Source organism: Emydura macquarii, unplaced genomic scaffold (assembly GCF_026122565.2).
Source record: "Emydura macquarii macquarii isolate MOO-44397 ecotype Brisbane River unplaced genomic scaffold, CSIRO-AGI_Emac_v2 contig_312, whole genome shotgun sequence".
NCBI classification, from domain to species: domain Eukaryota; kingdom Metazoa; phylum Chordata; order Testudines; family Chelidae; genus Emydura; species Emydura macquarii.
The window spans coordinates 14091636-14113556 of NW_027130449.1; the positions used below are offsets into that span (position 1 = coordinate 14091636).

At 46.0% G+C, this 21921-nt stretch overlaps 1 protein-coding gene across 5 annotated transcripts in view; it reads left to right on the forward strand.

Moving 5' to 3' along the window:
* Positions 1-253: 253 nt before the first annotated feature.
* CEP164 (centrosomal protein 164) overlaps positions 254-21921 on the forward strand; it is a 61337-nt gene continuing 39669 nt past the window's right edge. For 3 of the 5 annotated variants that reach the window (XM_067566062.1, XM_067566069.1, XM_067566074.1), the window contains exons 1-8: positions 254-363; positions 524-822; positions 3772-3884; positions 4732-4843; positions 5392-5605; positions 12223-12381; positions 13672-13800; positions 14659-14736. In XM_067566062.1, the coding sequence (XP_067422163.1) occupies positions 3797-3884; positions 4732-4843; positions 5392-5605; positions 12223-12381; positions 13672-13800; positions 14659-14736 (780 nt within the window). In that variant the 5' untranslated portion in view covers positions 254-363; positions 524-822; positions 3772-3796. The remainder of the gene's footprint in view (positions 364-523; positions 823-3771; positions 3885-4731; positions 4844-5391; positions 5606-12222; positions 12382-13671; positions 13801-14658; positions 14737-21921) is intronic. The other 2 variants (XM_067566082.1, XM_067566090.1) reach the window with 2 other exon arrangements.

Below are 21921 nucleotides of genomic sequence, written 5' to 3' on the forward strand. Positions count from 1 at the left end.
TTTGCAGATTCAGGCCCAAAGCCTCATTCGATTGTAATAATTCCAGGTAGAGGTTCTCAGATGTTCTTAGTGTGTATTGCATCCTAACAGAGAGGTCTCATGGGCGCCTCCACTTCCTTATTCGGAATTACGCAAGGTCTCTAGACGCTTGCAGTTACTTTTCCATGTAAGCAATTGATGTAAGGGTAGGCAGCACCTGTAACATCTGCATTTTTAACTTTCTCTTTCTGTGACGGAGCTGGAGAAGGCGAGGCAGAGAGCCAGCAGACCATGGCGAGAGCCAGCCAGTCTTCTACCCCCCAGGCTGTGGTACCCGCGGGGCTAAGACGTGCGAAGGGAGGAAGGCTATTCACAGTATTTAAAGTAGGTATCATGGCTGTATGGGGCCCTTTGAATGGCCGTTTCAGTAGTATTCCCAGTTGGGGGGTGACCCTGTGGGTGTGGGGGTTCGCGCCCCCTGTGGGGTCATTGCCCCGGTTGGGGGGGGGTCGACATCCAATGAGGATCATTGCAACCCTACCAGGCGGACTACAACTCCCACAAACCCCTGGGCCACCTACGGGCCCCACGTGACTCGGACCGACGTCTGCACCAATCCAGTGCCGCCAGGCCACCCCGTCGTCCAATCAGGAGGAGGCTGAGGCGGGCACAGCCGTTGCTAGGCTGAGACCAGCCCGGAAGTAGTTGCTGGCCCGTCCAGGGCAACCTCCAGGCGTCCATGGAAGCGGAGCGAGCGGAGCCCGGGCTGGGGGCCGCCTCCGCTGCCTGCCGCAGGGGTCCGGGCTCGGCCGCGGCTGGGGCGGTGCTGGGGCCGCCTGGAAGGTAAGGGCCGCCCGGACGTGGCCGTCTGCTGTAACGGGGGGCCCGGGGGGGGGAGCGTGCAACGGGGGGCCCCGGGGGGACCGTGAGCGTGCAACGGGGGCCCGGGGGCCCGGGCGGTGAATTTGGGAGTTGAATGTGCAAGTCGGGACGGGAGTGCTGGTGCATGAGTGTGTTGTGGGGCGGGTGTGTGTGCACAAGCTGGGCAGCGGGGGTAAGAGCTGTGGGTGTTCCAGCTGAGAGCCCGCAGGGTGCAAGGGGAGTGTGCATGCAGAAAGGAGGGGAGGGGGTGTGTCTGTGCTGGGCGTGTGAAGGCTGTCTCTCATTCTGCTCTCCCGAAGGAGATCTGTGTCCAAGCCAGCACTCTGCCCTGGGTTTTAAAAATGTTCTCCTATGCGGTGGTTAATGAAAGCATGCTAATACCAAGCTGGGAACAGCATACTCATTTCATTAGTGTGCTAGCACCTGGCTTCACTCTGTGTGTGTGTGTGTGTGTGTGTGTGTGTGTGTGTGTGTGTGTGTGTGTGATATATACACACAAGCACTTTGGTACATATACAAATTGGGATTCAATTCACTGGAAGAAGTCAGCGTAGAATTTATCTTCTGATGCTAAAGTCTGTGTGTGGAGGAGATGACTATAAACACTAGTAATTCTGGCGTGGAAAGAAATAAGAACGGAAGAACCTTGTCCACATTCAAATGTTTTGGGTCATGTAGGTTCAGGAGAGAACATGGAGTAGGATTTGTGATGCCACTCTGATCCTGTGGTCTTGAAAATACTGCAGTCTGGGACCTAGTAGGATTAATTGCTGGTTATGTGGCTCATTGTACATAAGAGTGAGTTAAAAATACAGAGCAGTCTGAGGTCACTGGAAGGGGAAAAGAACAAGGAGAGCTCAGTGATGGTAACCATGTGGTGCTAGTTCTTAGAGCTGTTACCCTTAGCATGTTGACAACATTGCCTGATACACTGCCTGCTCTTGATAGTGATATTGACAGGTACAAAGGATCACAGGAAGTAAAAGACCCACTGAACATGGCAGAGAAAAAGTGGAGTGGAGTTTTCCGGGGCACTAATGGTTCTTTTGTCTGGCCTTTCTGTGGCATAAACCTATGAAATAACCATCACAAAATTAAGTGACTGTTGTTCATGTTTAATATTGGGGATATTCTTCTAATAACTTTATAATTGGAGCACATAATCATCACCATGGCAAATCCAAAGGGACATAGTCTCCTTGCAGATCAAGTGCCATCTGGATTGATCTCTAGCTTGATCCTTAAGGTGGTCTGGCTAGATGTTCAGTTGATATCTATCTTTGGCAGTCTTACCGCACCACTGAAGCTTTTGGTAACCACGGTAATTGCTAGCTGTGTAGTGGTATTCATTGGTGCACGTGTTTCATAATACGTTGGTCTTCCATTCTAGTAATGTATGTCTACCAAGAAAGCCCCTGAAATAAAACCAGTGCAGATGGAGACAGCTGCTGGGTTCGACTTCTAATATTCTCATCTCTGATTTTTGTCTTGCCACTTAATATGAAGCAGCTGAAAAGACAATGAGAATTAAAAACATCATTCTGGTTTTCTTCAGCACCCAGGTCTTACTGCCATACAATAGAGTAGGTATAACCATGGTTCTATGGATCTGCAGCTTTGTAGCATGCTTGATGCCATGAGGTCAACATGGCAGCATTGCTATACGAATGTCCACGTCTTTTGAGCATCCTCCAGCACTGCGTCGCTTCCCAAGTATTTGACAGTCGCCACCCGCTTGATGTCCCATCTAGACAGATTAATACTAAACTGGTTGTAATCAGACCTGACATGCACTGCAGCTAACACGTTGTTATGGTATTTGTCTGTAAAGAAAGCCATGAAAGGTATCTAATGAGAATTTATATTGCCCAGGTCATTCATATCATTGTGCAATGTGTGTATGAACACTATAGGAGGAGTTATGGGCACTTACTGATATTATGCTTCAAGTCTGTAACCAAACAAAGAGAAAAACAGGTTTCCTTCCAGACAGGAGAGGATGTAGTCATCTCCCTGTCTGTAATGTAGATTAATCAGGGTTAGTTAAAACAGTGGAGATTATATTCCCATATCGAGGCAACAGGAAAAGCAAATTAATGGAAGGACAACACAGACAGCTTGGCATCTACACCTCAAAGAGCAACCAGTGGGGCTAGGGATATTGTCTGGGGATATGCTTCAAAGGAGGCATTTCACAGGTGTCCTGGCCTGTAAAAAGGGGGGAGGGAGACTTGAGCTTGTACCCTTGTAGGGCATAGGGGAATCCTGAAAGTCTGGATCCTGGTATGTCTGAATTCCAGCAAGCTCTACAGGAAAAGTTTCAGGTGAGAGAGAGTTTTAGGTAAGTGTAACTTGCTAGAGTTAAGTTCTTGCAGAAGTGTGTTCTCTTGTTTTGTTTTCACTGTGACTGGATCTTTCTATTATCTTTGCTTAATATCACTTAAATCTCTATTCTTTAATAATAAACTTATTTGTGGTCTTACTATAAGTTCTCCTCAGTGTTGTAATGCTAAAGTGTGGATCCTCAATTCACCTAGCTGGCCGGTGCATGCACTATCTCTTTGGAGGCAGAGGACTTGATAATCCAGTGACGGGCTGGGCGTGGCAGAGGCACGTTCTTCCAGGGAGGTTTGGGACTGGGGTGCATCAAGTGCTAACTAGCAGGCCCATTAAAAGCTGGCAGAGCTTTGGAGGAGATTGTTTAGCTGGCTAACAGACTGGGATGACATGGAGCTATCACCCAGTCTAGCTCCAGCAAGTCTAAGGCAGAGGGGTAACAAGGTCACCCATAGTTCTGGTCTCCCTGAGAAAGCATCACAGCTCCACATGCATATCTGCAAATTAACATACAAACAAAATGCACTCATCATGATATCTCGATAAGGACACTGGTTGTGTTTTCACTACTAGGTGCAGTCAGCGTGTCCCCTTATGAATGGACATGGCAGGACCTGCCATACGCATTGGGGATCAGCTCATTCTAGAAGAAGATTATGATGAAACATACATACCCAGTGAGCAAGGTAACTGACATCTGCCCTCCTCAGAGCAGAAAGAAAGGGTGCAGGAGAGCCGAGCTGCACTTGAGTATTGCAGGAGAATGGCGGATAAAGCTGGACCGTGGGTCAAGCCGGTAGAGTGAGTGACTCTGAGTGTGCTGGAGTTAGAAAGCTAGTTCATGCATTAGGGGCACTCCCTCCTGCAGTATTAGGGTATCAATAACAGCCAGTCTCACAAAGAAATTCTGATCCACTAGCAAGTTCAAGCAGGAGGGGTTGTAAAACAGATTTAGAGGCTGACATTAACCCAGTCAGACTGGCCAGTGTACTCACTGAAAAGTGGAGCCGAGTTGACTCCTGGTTCCATTCCCTTGCGGTGGTTGGGATTGTCACAGGGGCTGAGCAAGAGAGCCCAGCTCTTTTAGGAAAACTAAGGAAAAAAACATTTGTCAAGGGGAGATGATATCAGCTAGTGGTTAGAGCAGGACACTGGGATTGCGGGCTCCTGGGACCTGATTGTCCTCTTTCTTACACTGGTTTTCACTGGGGTTACTCCAGTGACTTCCATGCAGTTAATTCTGGCGTACAGTGGTGAGATCTTTATTCCCAGGGATATACATCAGTTTCTGGCTGCCTCTATCTCCCAGCCCCTGCAATGTTCAGCCTTGCTCTCCCATTGTAGGATGCTCCCTGGCACATGCAGTGTTTTCTACAGCTCTGTGCAGCCTAATTCTAGTGTCTTCAGTGAGGGCGCTTCCCATCACCCCCTTGGTTGTACTGAGCACAGGTTTGCACAGGAATGCACAGCCTTGCTTCTCTGCCACACTGTCTTCTACTGATTTTTATTTCCTCTGCTTTTGTTCTGCTACAGAAATTCAGGAGTTTGCCAGGGAAATAGGGATTGACCCTGAGAATGAGCCGGAGTTGATGTGGCTGGCCAGAGAAGGCATTGTGGCTCCTTTACCTCCAGAGTGGAAACCCTGGTGAGAACTCTAAATCAGCAGCTATTTCAGTAGATTGCCAACCTCTCCTTGCTAATCCCTCTCTGGGTGCTTGTCTAATAAGTAAGGGAAAGTAGCCTAGTGGTTGGAGAAGGGGACTGGGTGTCAGGGTTCCTGGGTTTTAGTCCCAGCTCTGCAACAGAACCACTTTGTGGCGATTGGTAAGTCACTTCCCCTGCATGCCTGTGTATGCACCTGTAAAATGGGGATAACACAGTAACATACTTCAATCATTCTTTAAGCATCACCACACCCCTGTGAACTACTGCCCTTGCCCTAGGGAGAGGGAAGAAGCGGTTTGGGAAATGCATGTGATGGAGACAGGAATTTGCTGTGCGGCAGCTGCTCCACTTCTGCTCTGCCCCAGAGGAGCCTGTGGCCAGTGTTTGTAAAGCCCTTTCAGCTCCTGAGATGAACGGTTCTGTGGCCATGCAAGGCAGCATTGCTGCCAGCTGTGTGTGCTGGCTCCCATGCCCAGAGCTGATGCCCTTCACTCTCTCCTGTCTTTGTGTTCTGTTTCCCCACATCAGTCAAGATATCACTGGCGACATCTATTACTTTAACTTTGCCAATGGCCAGTCCACGTGGGACCACCCTTGCGACGAGCATTACAGAGACCTCGTGATCCAGGAGCGGGAGAAGCTTTCGGCTCATGGCAGCATCAAAAAGAAAGAAAAGAAGAAGAAAAAAGAAAAGAAGGAGAAAAAAGAGAAGAAGGAGAGAGAGCCAGTGAAATATGCTGCGGTGAGTACCTCCGGGACACTTATTGGGGAGGGCCAGGAGAGCCAGCCTGAGTGTAAGTGATCAGCTGTGGCTTGGTGATGGCTGCATTAGAGCCGCCTCTGCTGCCGCCCGCTGCCCCCCCCCCGCCGGTTTTTGTTGTGGTGTTTGAGATCATGCATAATGAACAGCTGCCCGGCTGGCTTCTGGGATGTCGTGGCTGTGGGAAGCTGAGCAGAGGCAGGCAGGTGTGGCATCACTTTTCAGTTACTATTTTGTCACTTAATTTTTAAGAACTGAACCAAATCCTTTAGTATCCCTAGGCCAGAGGAGAAATTGGCAAGTTCAGAGGCGTAGCTACCGCTGGTTTCACCCTCAAGGTTACTGAACTCCGTTTCCCCTCGGCACTTGGTTTCCTGCCGCTCCCAATGACCTTCTGGTCTGAGGGGCCCTGAGATGGAAGGTAGACAGGGTTCAGTGGACCCTCCCTCCTCCAGTCCTGCTCTTAGAAAAGGGAGATGGGACTGTGGAGTTACCATGGTGCCAGACAGGCCCTGTGATGGCAGGAGCAGCTCAGAGCCCCCTTCCTAAATCAGGTCGAGACTACTGCAGGGCTCAAAGTGTCTCTTGTTTTGTTTGTGCTGAGGGCTGTCTAAGGCTGTCCAGCATGTTGTTCTTCCAAGTTGGCTGGACTAAGGTATCAAGCTGCTCAGCTGACTTTGAGTGATGACATGGGTCCGTGCTGCGCACAGAGTGTCTCCTGTTTCCTATCACGTTGCCACACCCACTTTCGATCACAGGCCCTTGTGGAGCATGAGCTCAAGCCCTGAACTCCTGCCATTACTCTTACTTCCTGTCTTTTGGGGATGGAGTAATAGCTATGCCAAAATGGAGGGTGGGTGGATTGTAAAATTTTTGGAGAGGTTTTTCTCATGGAAGGAGCAACACATGTTTTTTATGGAGCAATTGTGTACTTGTTGCTATGGAATGTAGGCACCGTGCGCAGCTTTAAAGGCAGTAGGTTGGTCTATTTTGCTGTTGGTTGACAACAAGAATACTCACCCCAACGGCAAACCATTCATCCCCTTCCAAATCAAGAAAACTTTCCCAGTTAAACCAGTAACTGGGTAAATGTTGGGCCAATAAGATGTGCCCTGCACCAGATTCTGAAGGCCAACAAACTCTCAGGGGTAGAAGTCCTCCAGGCGGGGACCTTCCATGGAAAAGGTCCAAGCCTTCAATTTGCAGGACTTCTGATAGTGTGTTTCTTATTTCAAGTGCTCCTACTACATCCTCTTCCATCTCATGCTGTAGATGAGTTTATGTATCATTGTATGTTGTGTACTTTAGTTATCTGCTGATATTTATTTATTTAGGAAATGCAGCCAGAACCAGGGATTCTTCCTTCAACATCCTTTTATCGAATGTCCTCTCCCATCCTGTCCTCTGAGCGTGCAAGTCCTGATCTAGACCAGGATAGCCAGATTAGGAATGAGGGCTTCATTAAGAAAGGTAAAGGAAAGACCTCTGGGAGACCACCAGAGACAAATGACTCAAACAGACAGTTTGCAGGGACTCCCCAGAATAAACTGCAGCCACTTCTCACAGCAAAGTCCAGCAGAACTTACCAGATCTTAGCTGATGTGGAGAAAATTTTAGGAAGAACTCCATCGTATAGCAAAGTGGATGTAGACAGCCAGCTGGGCCAAGACAAGTCCACAAAAATTAGAGACAAAGCTGGCTTTTCTGACTCTGAGTCTGAAGGTTTAGATGTTATTAGGACAAAGCCCGTTTCCTCCGTGTCAAAGAAATCATGTTCACAAGGCATTGAGAATGTGAGAAATGTCCTTGATTCCCCAGAGGTCCTGGAAGACAAAGGAGCGCTCTTTGTTGAGGAAAAGGAGATGACAGGAGAAAGTGTCTGTCAGCCTAATGATGGCTTCCCAGTTAGAGAAAGATCAACTGGACCTGGTGGTGATAAGAAAAGAGGCCTAGGTTTATCACAAGCTAATGAAAATGAAGCTTTCTTGACCCTCTCTGCCCCTGACCATATTTTTTACAGCAGGAAACATGAAATGATTCGCTTTGATGTCAGTCCCGCAGAAGACCTGAGTTTGCGGGAGGAGGTTGTTGCTCATTGTCCCCAGGAAGAGCTGAGGGCTCACAGCAAAGCAGTCGAGAGCAGAAGAAAGAGGAAACTTCAGGATCAGGCTTTGAGTCAAACCACCAAACTTTGCAGGAGCAGTGAGGCTGTTGGCAAGCAGGAGAGGGAGAGCTCGAAGCAGGCAGAGTTCCCTGAATCTGAAGGGACATGCCTACAAGCAGCCCAGGAAAAAGGCATCTTAGACAACCACCCGGCAGCCCCTCAGGTGACTGTGGATACATTACCCTACACCACAGAGGTAGAAGCTTATGCTCAAGCAGGAGCTGATGTTCCTGTGTCAGAGCCTGTTTCTCTCTCTGTTGGACAGCACGAAGACAAGGTGAAGGCGAATGGTTTGGGGCCTGAGCCTGACAGCAGTGTTACAAGCAGTTCAGCTGATCATTTTGCATCTCAGGTTTTGGGAGAGGTCAATAACTTCTCCTGGGATCTCCAGAGCTCTCATGAATCTGACAGATGGACAGACTTGGTCGCTGCTGCTAATAGGCCTCTACCCAGTCATCCTTTCACAGGAACTCTCCAAACTCCGCAACGAAGCTCAGCTCATGAAAAGTCGGCAAGTGAGTGTAAGTCTGAGGATGAGAAGTTCTATCAGCATGTGCAGGAAAAGGATCAAGTGCCTGTTCAGGAACATAGCTGTGTCAGTTTTGACATGAAACTGGATAGGTCACGTGATGCCCATGAGAATAATAATGAGGGCAGACAAGAAGAAACAGTAGAAGGAGATGGAAGGACAGAGCCAGTTCCCAGAGGGCTAGAGGCAGATTTGTTCGCGGAGGGTATACAAGTACTTCCTGGTTGGTTTTATCAGACAGCTGAGTGCCAGGAAAACAGCAGGTTCTGTTGGCAGGTGAAAGGAGAGTTGACCCAGAGTGGAAAAGCGACTGAGGATTACAGCAAACTGAAGCTTTGTGAAGGGGCAGGCAGTAATCAGGTAGGCAGTTTAGATTTAATAAATCCCTCTGTAATAGGACTGCTATTCCATTTAAATGAATCTGAGGACTTGAGAGTGAACCTTTTCTCTCAGTTGAGCTAAGTTTCAGGAGAAAGGGAAATTACCTTCCTGGTGGCAGTCACATGAGCTGATGGGGCATGTCTGAAGAGCAAACAGTCTAATTAGACAAGATAGACCAATGGAGGGAGAAAGAAAGTCTGATCTTCATTTTACAGATGGGAAACTGAGGCACAGAGAGATTAAGTGATTTGGCCAAGGTTATGCAGGGAGTGTGAGCGAGCCAGGAATTAAATCCAGCGCCTTAGCCACAAGGCTTCCCTTGCTGATAAACTCAGAAAAACCAAGGTTGAATGCACTCGTTTTCTTATGGAACTTAAGCATTAGCACAGTGACCCCACCGAGGCCTTTTGCAGGCAGGTGCTGCGCAAACTTCTTTGAGCGAAGCTCAGTCCTGACCTGAACACCATTGCTGCTGTCTTATGACACCTCTCACTTGACACACTCAAACCAGGTAAATTCATGGGAGAGCAATCAAGGGAGGATTGGCGCGGTGCCATCTCTGAAAGAAATCCTCTCCCTCTCCTTCCCTCACGCTCTTGGGAAACCAAAAGACCCTAAGTGCCCATTAAACGTGATGCTTCCCTGCAAACCTGACGATGAACTGAGGGACATGGGGGTACTCAGCAGATGCCAGGCAGTGTTTTGCTTTGAATATCATGGGACAAAGTCTCCACCCTTCATATCTCGATAAAACAATAAATCCAACGCATACTTGTTTCTTTCCAGAGCTCTCCCCCCTCCATTATTAGGACTTTTATCCCCGGCTACAATTGCATCATTAATTACAAAAAAGATCCAGATAGTAGTTAATGTTGGATGTCAGGCACTCAAGCTGTTTTGCTCTTGCCTGCAGCTGCATGTGCTTGACGCTCGCTCTTTCTCACCAAGACGCTGAGCATCCCCCACTGCCATAAGGTACATGACAATTGGTGCCCACCAGTGGCAGGGCGGAGGTTGAGCCCCATGTTTCTAGTTTTTCTTTGGCCAAGCTGCTTTCCTCCACTCTATATAGCGGGAGGTGCCTCGTCACTGAAGAGCGTCCTGGGCTGGCTCGTTCTTTGTTTCATAACGAATTGCTTTAGTTTAATGAGGACTTGCCAAATGGTGTGTTCTGAAGAAATGAAATAAAATAAAAGGTCAGTGTGTGTGCTGTTCATGAATTGCGTTGCTCCCGTATTGCTGGTATCCAGCTGCGACTCCACTGAATTGCTAGCTTCGGTTTCCAATTACCGGCGTGTGCTAGCACCCCCTTAGCTGATAATAACTATGACTATAAATATCAGATAAACTGCAGATTATCCTGAAAGTTTTAATTAGCTCAATGGCAGTGAGATTTTTCTTGCTAAAGGACAACTAACATCCACAGCTCCACACACATAGTTAATGGCCATCTGTTGAAAATCATTAGTTAAGCCCAGAATGTGTAATTTACACTATAACCATTGATTTGGCAATGGCTTGGCAGAGGAGAGATCAGTGTGCATTTATCTTCCTTCTCCCTCCCTCCCCCAGTGTGCTGGTGAATTAACTGTGTTTTCGGTCTGTAATTTTGTATAAATACAGTGTACAGGAGACTGATCTGCCGACACACGTGCTCTGGTGAAGAAATGCTACAGAGCTGTGCTGGGATACCGTAGGCATATGTGTAGCTTACCTCAGGCAAGGTATCACCAGGTACAACGTACGGGATAAAACATTCCACTGTATAAAGCAGAGCTTTGAGATGCTCTGTGAGGGTAACTCAGGTTGGTGGTGGGGGGTAATTCTGCCTCACTCAGAAGCCTGTTTGTGTCACTGCTGTAAAAGAGGGCTTATGTCTGAGCTGTCATCATTTCTCAGCCCACCTTTACAAGTGCAATTCAACTTTGGTTCTTCTGATCAGGTCAGTTCAGTGTGGCATTTTCTCCAGCTTGTCCTGTTTGATTTCAGCCCTTTGTGGGACTTGCATTTGTTTAGAGATTCATAGATTATAAAGCCAAAAGGGACCACTGTTATCATCTAGTCTGCCCTCCTGCATGACACAAGCCAGAGGAGTGCCGTGAATTAATTCCTGTTTGAAGTAGAGCAGATCTTTCAGAAAATAATCTAGCCTTGCTTTAAAAATTCTCAGTGACAGAGAATCCACCACAGCCTTTGGTAAGCTGTTCCATTGGTTAATTATCCTCACTGTTAAACCTGTGCACCTTTATTTCCAGTCTGAATTCGTCTAGCTTCAACTGCTGCTTCTTGGATCTTGTTATACCTTTGTCTACTAGACTGAAGAGCCCATTATCAAATATTTGTTCCTCACGTAGGTACTTAGACTGTCATCACCCCTTAACCTTCTTTTTATTAAGCTAAATAGGTTGAGCCTCAATTTCTCACGACAAAACATGGTTTCCAATCCTTTAGTAGTTGTTGTGGCTCTTCCCTGACCCCTTTAACTGGGATGGGAGGGAGGAATTACTTTTCAGGGTTTTGCTGTGCTGTATATGGGAGAAGCCTCAGCAGAAGTTATTAGGAGCCTCTTGGTGAAGTTCTGCAGCAGAATTGCCTGTCACTGAGCAATTTTACATTTCAGCAAAAGTTGTTGTTGCAGTCCCAGCTGCTTGTTGTAGCTTCTGGAGGACAGGAGACTTCTTGCCATCCAGGTGAGACTGTCCTGCCTTATTCTGCTGAGAGGTAGCAACAAGAAAATGATGACATAACCTTCCTCCTCCCCGCCCCCAATGGGTAATTGGAGGGTTAAGTTACAGTTATCCCAGGTCCTACAAAATCAGTTAGTTGGGCTGCCCAGCTGTTATCACTTCCCCTCTTCCTGGCCAGCTGTTGGAAACTCAAGGGGAGGCAATGCTGTCATGGGAGGAACCAAGGAAGTGAAGGATTGTTAACCCTTTTTGTTCTTTCTTATGTGGACAGTCAACTATTGACAACTGGCCACTAATTTGCAATAAATATCTAATCTTTTTCTTTTCTGAAGAAACCTGATTTGTCAGCTATGTTTTCTGCTTCACTTATTCAGTTCTGTGCACAGCAGCAGGGGGTGAAAGAGGAGCAAAGCTGCCTGGCCTGATTTTATTGGAATAGTACCGAGGTTCTAAGTACCTTCCTAGGCACGCCTGTAACGTGTGTTGTATTTTATCCTCTCGCTGAGGCTTTGGTGTTACTCCTGCGAACTTTGACTCAAACAAACCCCTGGCTTTGGTGAAATGAATAACTCTATGTTCATATGGGTCATTGGAAGGGCTCCGTGCGTGAGTCACTCCACCAGTAATTTCTCACACATCTGGCATGATGGTCATTGCCAAGCGTTGGGTCTCGTTGGCAGCTTTTGCACGGAGGTGGTTTCAGTGGGAGGCAGGCAGTGTTCAGATAGCAGAGGCTCGCTATTTTTGTACCTACTTGGACTGTAAATGGTGCCTGCTCCCTGTCTCTTGATCCGTCTCCATTGTGGTCAGATACTTACCTTGTTCTTGCATGCCCTAGTCTCCAGGTTCCCTGCTAGTACCTGTCCAAGCTCCTCTGGGGAGTCTTGCCCCTTTGCGTGGTGTGGTGGATGATCCAGCCAGTGCTCTCCGTGGCTCGCTAAGCATCAGTGTGGAGAACTCGGGAGTATTCAGTCCACTGCTCAGAGGAGGAACTCTGGTAACTCTCCCTCTTCATTGCAAGTTCAGTTTGGGATGTTGATCGCAATGAGCCATGTTTTGAGGGACCTCCCCAAGCAGTAGAATGGTTTCAAAGACAGTATCCCTGTCCCTCTTGCATGTTTTTATCTGTCTTTGTCTGAGAAGCCAAGCTTAGAAATGTGAAATATGTTTCCTTTCCCTGTATCTTTTTGTCCCTGCCATGTTTGAATGGTGTCTAGTCCCAAATGGCAGTGATCTCTGTCCTATTACAGTCAGACTGACACTGCTATAGCTTAAAGTTGCTGCTTTCTTCCCCTCCTCCTAGCTACTGAAGTTCTTACGCTGGCACCCATCATCATAGTATTTGAGCCCCCGTGTGTTAATTATGCCAAGGAGGATAGAGCGCTCATTCGTTCTGGTAATAGGACATAACCATTACCGTTGCACTAGTGGCTGAGCAGCTGTTCCCATTCGATGCTGAAATGAGCTGTTGGATGTCACGTCCAGCTGTTAGTGGAAATGTTCACTTTGTAAAGTGGCTGCTGGCCCCTCATTGGTCGCTGCAGGGAGGGGAAGGACTGATGGGCTATGGAGACTGAACTTCCTTTTGTCTTCCTTGAAGAGGCCCTCCAGAAGAAAGCTGAGACAGAGAGCTTGTTTGCAAGCCAAGTTACTGTGTGGCAGGCCAGGACACAAGCTTGCTGTGCAGTAACGTCCTGTGTGGACACTGCTCTAGCACACTGAGATCCAGGGCTGTGACTTTCAGCGCACTGGAGTAATGTCCACATGGATGTCACTGTGTGGCAAGCTGGGATGCTGTAGATTCACATGCTGGTAACTTGCCACGTACAAAACCCACGTTAGTTTCGTTCCCATTGGTTGTGTACCTGTTCGGTGCGTATGGAAATCTTGCATCCCCAGAGCTATCAGTCTTACCACTTCTAGCAGCACCAAATTCATCTAAATAAAGGAAGAAGGGAGCAGGAAGTCTGTTCTTTTATGTGGGGATTTTGCATATATGTTTCTTTACAGTGAGAGTATCTTTGCTATAATGGAAAGCTCTGCCTAAACAGAGCTCACCACCTCGGTAGTCAAGATATATTTGCGATGACAGTCTGCAAAAACTGTCAAGTTAGTCTCCATAGTCCTTGACATTATGGCTGTTGTGCTGACTATGCGCTGTGGAGAGAGTCCCTCTACTAGGGATGGAATTGGGCTGCCACGATTTGATATGTCTGAGTGGATGCCTGTCTCCTCTTTCACATTTGACTTGCTCTCCTCTAACTTTTGGTTTTTTCTGACTGTGCAGCCTCCACAGACTCTTAAACCCGCCAGCTGCACCAAGAGCCTGATGGGATCCATGCCTGGGGGAAAACGCTCCTTAAATCTGCTAGCTGTAGATGAGGGGGAAGATGAAGAGGAAGAGAGTGAGAATCAGGTAGCGAGAGTGTTGAGGAACCTGTTACATTCCTGTGAGTGCTGTGTGGTGTGTTTGTGGGCTGTGCATCGATCCCATAAGGGAATTCCCAGGGAACAGACACTGATAGTCCTTGCTTCTTTGGGGTTTTTGGCCCAGAATATCCTCTGGTTCCAAAGCTTCTGAGTTTAACTTAGGCTAAGTTTCTTGTTTTTCCTCCAGGGTATCTAATCCAATTCTCTCTCTGATTTGATTTGTTAGGTTTTGAAAAGGGTCAGTGCTGCTGTCTGCAGAGGCCTTGGCCATGGATGTGTCAGCCTAGGGAAGTTTCACTTCCAAGAGCATAGCTGTGCCCTCTTCTAGATTTGTACAGGGTTTCAATTGTACAGGGTTTGTTAAGGACACTTTCACAATCTGTGTGCCTGCTCCTGCTCCTTTGACCTCACTGGGAACTTTGCCATTAAATTTAGTGGGTACAAGATCCCAGGCGTACTGGACGAGACTTAAGCCTTGATGAGCGCACTAATTCATGAACTGGTTTTGTTATAGGGAAATGGCAGTTCCAGGTAGCAATATGGAAGAATCCTGCCAGCCCAGCAGAAAGATCCCTTTCCCCTGGTGGCTATCAGTATGGAGCACCTGCTCACCATGTGTAGTTAGCCATCATAAGCATTTGGAGAGAAGAATAATTCAGGAAATGATACACTGCTAAGAAGCATTTCTGAAACGAAATGTGCTTTAACACATTGTCTTGCAGTTCCCCTGCCCCATTTCCACCTATTACTAAATCCTAGAATGTCTTCAAGCATGGCTTAAAATATGACAAGTTGCAAAGATAAAAACTCACCTGCTGTTGTTTTTCTTTTTTTGAATATATAGAGTCCTTGCGGGACAGCGAGACTGCTCAGAAACCTGCACATGGACATTAGTGCCCTAGGAGGCAGCTTCGAGTATGAGGTAAGAGAACGGGTCCTTGGAATTGTCACGGGCATTTAGGAAAGAAATGGGCCACTTGAGTTAGTAATGAATAGCTACATATTCTCAGGTGCACTAGAAGGATTTGAGGATGAGTTGCTCTGCTCTTCCTTAGTCACGACCCAGAAATGATACGAACAATATGTTTGAAACTGGGCTTTGTAAGGGAGGTCCTAGGATTGCATTTTTAAAATAAGGCTGATGAATTTACATTAGTTTGCATAACAATAACTCTTTGTAGCACTGTAAAATATTTCTCTAGAGCTCACTATTGTTCAGGCTGCGTATCCGTTTAACTTACGAACCCTTTGTTTTCACATAATTTTCTAAAAAGTCACATTTTGGGATGAAATTTTCCGTGGTTGGTCTCTGCCCAGAGATAAATCTTTTTTTTAAGTTTGAACAAAATCCCGTCAGACTTTCTTTGAGTTCTCTGCTTATGGGGTCAGTAAGTAGAAATTCCTGTTTAAAAACCACAGTAAAAATTACCCCATGTTTTTTTGTCATGGAGGTAAATTTAAAAAATGGCTGAACTTTCAAACTTGGCATGTAAATAGTGCGAGCTTTTGTAGAAGATTGAGTGAAAAAGACATACCCAAAGAAGTCTTCTGGGCATACACAGTATGCATCTACTGAGGTATCAGACTGCTCTGGAACGTTGCAGCTCTTGTTTTCCCTGCCTGGCCTGATCAGGGGTTTGTAAACTCCTGGGTTTGCTTCTCTCTGCGGTTATTTATAAGAGCGTGTTAGGAAATGTCAGACTGAAATACACATGGCAGAATCTTCTAAGAACTGTCAGTGCCTTAATATGAGAAACAGGAGAGGGTGGCAGATTGCACTATTTTATTGTGTCCAAGGTTTTCGCTGTATTCTGCAAATTCTGGCTTTCTTTAGAAAAAAAATTTGCTCTCCCATGGGTGTAAATAGGGTGTAGATTACTTGAAGCCAACGGAGTGGTACCAGCATAAAATCCAGTAGTAACTGACCATGACTGTGCTAGGTTTTTCTTCCAGAAATGTTCCACTATTTCTTACAACGGTGCAGCTGCACCAGAGTCAACAATGGGGGGAATGCATGTGCAGACAGAGCTCCTGCATCCGCTGATGTTCTTCATGCAGCATTGTCTAGCTCTCATTATACACTGGCATTTCCCCACACACTACCTTAAGGTAGAGGCAATTAAGCGCAAAAAATATATCAGTTAACGGTGCACACTTGAAGTTCCATTAAAACTAATTCAGTGAATGGTCCCACAGCAACGAGAGCTCTGCCCAGTTGTGTATCCTTTATGTTTCATGATGTATGTTTATGGCATAAATGGATCCTAACCTACACATTTAACCAGAAAAGCTGGAATAGAAGTATTACCTACATGCAATGTGGCAGTTATTGTTTATTCAGTGAAGAGATGTGCTTTCCAAGACACAAATTAAAATGTGGTGCCTGCCCCAAGAAGCTTTAAAAGACAGCCGTGGATAAAATGAAAAGCCCGAAGAGCATCTGGGAATGGAAGTAAGAGAGTGGTTGTAGTTTTGTTCTTTGGTTTTATTTTTGACCTTTACCTCCTTGTCTGTCTTTTTCTAGAATGGCAGGGTGCAGGAGGGCACTGGCTGACCTGGGTTAGCGTCTTTGGAAGGATTGGAATGAGGAAAGTGAAGGGTCCTGAGAGGCCGGGCCATGTAGGGGTGGTACTGAAGGAGGCATAAAAGCTGACATGGGAGAAGTAGATGAAGGAGTTAGGGAGGCTGGCTTCAGGAATGGAGGAGGGGTGAGGGAGAAAGTCAGAAACTAGATGAGACGTGAGGAAGCCAGAGTGAGTTCTGAAAAGGGGAGTGATATTTTTGGTTGCACACAGCAAGTAACGTTGGCGGTTGTGTGTTGGCTAGACTGGGGATAGGGCATGTGGAGCAGTGGGTTACCCAGAAGATGAGCACTGAGCATGGGTGAATGTCAGGACAGGAAAGAAGGTTGGGACTTTCACTTTCTTCTGAACAAAGAAGCAACAAAACTTAGAAACCAGTTGGATGTGAAGGGAGATGGGGAGGCCAGCAGCCAAGTTGGACCCAGGATTGCAAGTCTGAGTGGCAGGGGAGCTGCTGGGTAAATTAAAGAAGGGAAAGTGGGGAGGGTTTACAAGGAAAAATCAGAGCTTGGTTTTGTCCATGGTCAGGCCCAGCTGAATGCTTGGAGGCACAGTGGGGTAGGCAGTGAAATTCATGCAGATGGGTAAGGTCACCCCAGAGGTATCATTCAGTGGGGCCAAGGACAGAGCCATCTGGCCTCCTTTGAGAGCTCAGCTTGCTGTAGGAGTGGCAGTATTGGCATTGGACAGGATTTCATTTCACCTTTGCCTTTTCCAATGGGTGAACAAAAGTAACATTCACTAGTAAAATAGTGGAATATGGAAATATGGAAATTACATTTCAGTGAAGTCTTCAGGTTTTTTTTCCTCTTAAAAATGCCACTTCAGCTTCATTGTTCCTTTTTGTCAGATTGTTCTGGATCTCTTGTTATGTGGAAACTGAGATGAATATTGGCACATGGCTGCTTTCTTTAGCACAAACTTAGAACCTTGGCCACTGGTTCCTTTTCTGTTGCACTGTTGATAAATTCCTGCCCTCAAACGTTGAGCACTGAGGATGATTTAAAAACATGTAAGGCCTTGAACATATATTTTTATTTTTATTGGGCTGGGGTGCCCCTTGCACATACATAATTAACCGCAATCAGAGTTAGGATGGCAAGGAAACAATGGATTATGTGTTGAAAGCTGTCTGTAGTGATTTAGCCAGGCTATTCCTGTGGACATTAATCCCTTCTCCAGTCTTTAAAAATTCCGCTCCAGCATCTGAGAGGCAAATTCATTTATTTTAAAATGCTATGTAGTGTTTTCATTCTCCTTTTTCATGGCACATGCAAAGTAAGCTTTCAAATGCTGTGCTGGAGAACCTGTTCGCTGTGCTGTGCATAGTGTGCAAGGGTGGCTTGTGTTAAATTGGATGCTCATCTCCAGAACAACAAGAGGCCTGTTGGGGCCCAGTTCATCACTGAAATGTTAATATGGCTAGGAACAAAGAAGTGCTTAGCATTCCACTGATGTGGCAGGGCTTTGGGAATCTATTATGAAATGGCAATTGCCACCCGAGCGCCAGTCTGTCTCTTAAAAACTAGTAACCTAGATGGATGTTATCTTGAGTCCTGATGGGTTATTAATGTCCCACTGGAAATTATCATTCATGTTTAATTCCATAAGATGGCAGTAGAAAAACATTAATGTTAGCCAGCTCTCTCTGCATCCCAAGCCATTCTCTAGCTTTATTACAAAATCAAAAGGAAGAGAAGGTCCATAAAACAGGCCCCACAAAGGAGTGTATGAGAAATGACAGGATGAAGTGATAAACCAGCTTGCCTGCAGAGCTGGTAAAAATCCAGTCAGTGGATCAAAGACTGAGAATCCATATTTGGATACAGTAGGTGATAGTTTTAGTGACATGCAGTGATGCTTGCTGGGAAAGCAGACTGTAAAGAATGAAATGAGCTGGTCTAAAGAGGAGGAGAACTGGAAATAAATCATACAAACCCCGAGGTGTTTTAGGGGCAGGAGCTGGAAGCTGAGTAACTTAATCTGGGGAAGAGGAGTGAGAAATCAAACCAGTCAGATGTTGAAGAACTTGACATTTGCTTTTCTTACATTTGTACTCATGGAAACTGTCTTTTCTGAGGGTTGGGGGTAAGGCAGGTGAAGATGATGGGTTTGAGCTGTCGTTAAATCTTTGGAGGATTTCTCTAGGATAATTGGAGGAGATTGTATTAACATGACTGGGAATACAAGAGTACTTCTGGCTATCACGGGAGGGGTCTGAAGACCTCTGACTGTGGGTAACTGGAGAGAGAAAATAGGGCATGACATATTGTAGTAAATCACTCTGTCCCTCTAGCAGTTCAGGGAGCTTTGGTACTACGTTCCAAAAAGGTTTGTCTGCAGGTAAACCTTCTGCGTCATGCAGCCCATCTATACAATGGAAAATTAAAATGCAGCCGTTTTTAGCAGATGGAAATGTCTGAAAGGTGAACCATCTCCATAAATAAATGCTGCACAGTCCAGTGTGCTTGTTTGCATTAACACAGAGGTGTGTGTGCAGGAGGGAGTGTTGTGCCTTCCAGAGAAGGCAGTTAAGTCTCCCCATACATCCATAAATCATCGGCACAGTGTTGACTAGCTAAAGGGTAGGAACAGATAAACTGTTCCTGGCATTGTTCTCTCCCTTGTATTGGAGAGCATAGTTAGCAACTTCTGTAGCCACTAGCTTTCTGATCAGGTGAGTGGAGCCAGCCTCTGATCTAGAGAGAGCTTGGTAGAGCATGTATTAGTTGAACTGACCGGCAGTTTAGGCAGAAGCAGTATAACATGCAGAGCATGGACAGCTTGACATTGGGGAATCCAGGGTGGAGGGCTTCTCACCGTGTCTTACGAAGTTGATCATCATTGCCTTTTCAGCCAAAGGTGAAGCTCATTATGCTGCTAACTATGGCAATGAATTCATTCAGGATGAATGACCATTTATAACCATTTGGGATTGTCTTCATCATTCCCCTTTTGCTCCCAGTGTAGCATCAAATCCAGGCCTTATCTCAGTAGAAGAGGCTCTGTGGAAGATACTAAGATAGACAATTGTCTTGGTAATCTGTCTCTAATCCGGTCTCTCAGATCTCTGTGAAAGTCTCAGGTGCAGCGGGTGATTTAATTGCAGTCAACACTCTGCACTTGGCTTACATGTACATTATCTGTTTGTTTGAAAGTATCAAAATCAGTCCAGCTAATTTTCAGGAGAGAGGGGACGTACCTCCAAGGTTTGAATACTACTAAATCTCTGCTTTTCTTCTGGAAATGTAATTTCTCTTGCATTTAAATAGAGATGTAAACTGTGAAACTCCTTTTAGGGGAATGTTAATTTGTACTGTGTGGTGTGTAGGAAGAAAGTAAGTGAAATGCACCCTACCTCTCCCAGTTCAGAGGGGTAGCAGATGAGTTTTGACTGGCAGGTGTGTTGTTCTGCTCTGCAGTGCAGCTGCAGGGCAGAAGAAGACAATTGTGGCAACCGGTTAGGCAGTGTCACAGAACGTGAGTTCTAGCACATAAGGAATTCTGAAGATGAAGCTGGAAGTCCAGAGAGGTGACCAGTGGATCTCTGCTATTGCTGGCTTGCATGATGTCTCTGAAGCTTTCCATGGAGTAGAAAACAGTCATCCCCTAGTGCTGTGATAAAGCATCAGATTGTTGTTGTTGTTTTTTTTCTGGTGGTTAAAATGTTTACTTGCATGGAACGGATTCATCTTGCCCGGGAAAGCTTTCCAGGCTAACAGTGCAGACCCTACACTGCTTTGTGGGCTTGTCTTCCAGGAACAACCCAAACTTGAGAGTCCGGCTTCAAATAACGAAAGCCAAAGAGCTTACATTTTAGAAGGTTTTTGTGTGTCATGTGTTTGTTTTTTATTTTTTTAAAGCTAAATTCCCAGCATTATTACCTATTGTGTTAAACTTGCTTAAATACACACACACACACACACACAAACAAACAACATTGCTGCATTGTTTTTCATGGTGAGTTGCAATTCAGCTTTAGTGATTGCTACTTGTAGTGATCATTCATCTCTGTGCATCAAGGATTATTCTCTGAAATCCAGTCCCATTGATACTGATGTGTTTGCTCCAGATTTATGCTGATCATTGGGGCATTCTGTTTGGGAATAATTTATTGGATAGGTAGGAATTTCTCACCATTCAGGGTGTCAGTCAGCTGCAGGTAAAGTATTTTACAGCTTGTGGGAGGACCAGCTAGAGCCAGTTACAACCTGATGGACTTGCCATAGCACAGAAATGCCTGGAATTTGCTCTCTCCTTGCAAAATGAGACTTTGCTTCTCTTCTTGCCTCTGATTTGCATGGTTCACTGTTTCATAGAATTGCATATGATGATCATTCTGCTATAACATTAGAAAACCAGGTTTGCCCAAATCTTTTTACAACAGGATTCTACTGTGTAAGAAACTCTACTGAGCCATTCCAGTCTGTCATGTAAACTTGCTTAAAGAGCAGTCTCTTAGGCACATGACCTGTAGGCACACCAGTGAATGCAGACTGGAGTTGTTTGTGTTCGTCAAAGGGAAGAATATACCTGTTTGGCTTGGTTTTGTTCTAAGAATGGAGAAGGATCGTGTTTGGCATGTGTATTCTACTGCACAGTAAAATGCCCGGTGAAATTAGAATGGGAAGGGGTGACCATGGCTACACAGAGGCCATTCTTAAAAGTGAAGTATCTCCGCTGTTTAGTGGTGAAACTAACAAATTCCAGAATGGACTCACTCATGTGCTGCCTCAGTCCCTGGCTAAAGTCTGCTGATACAGCAACATCCATGAACGAGAGAAACTTACTCAGGACTGGGACCCATATGGAGTAATGTCAGGGAAACATGAAAATATAAAATTCTTCAAGCTTGTAAAATAAATGTGTTCTTGAGCCCTCACCTCCTTTTAAAAGCCCTGTAGAGCTGACCAGTGCTTGTGGTGCGTTTGTAAGCCTGTGTTAACTGGGCCCTGAACTGAAGCAGGTTCGAGCTTTGATTTTATTGCTTGGCAAATTGCAGGTGACACTCTGAAATACAGCTTTGATGCAGTGTTTGGGAGAATATCCAGTGATTTGATTTCTCTCTTCACTCTTCCTAACGCAACTAATAAATCTCCTGGGTCCTGCTCAGTTCCCTCATGCGAATGGCAGCCTGAGAGGCATCCTCTCTGTTTTTTGGCATTTTGAGCTTCCAAGTGACACTGTTCCAGTGACACCTTGGTAAAAATACCCAGATAAAATATGCAGTTTGTGTACAGTACAAACTGTACAAAGGCTTTAGCTAAAGTTTGACAAGTCACCATAGCATTAATAAAACAGTGAGAAACGCAGAACTGTCAGCGACTCAGTTTGCATTCTGATGAGGGAAACTTCTCCAGCTTCTGCTGGTTATACTTTTTGCTGTGAGTTTGCTGACTGCCAGGAGATGTGGCTGACGCTTTGGGTGACTAAGCTTTTCCAGACTTTGTTTTCCAAGTCTAATATGCCCTATCCAGTGGGCCTTCGGCTAGACTAGCTCCTTTGTTCTTACCAGTATCCTTCAG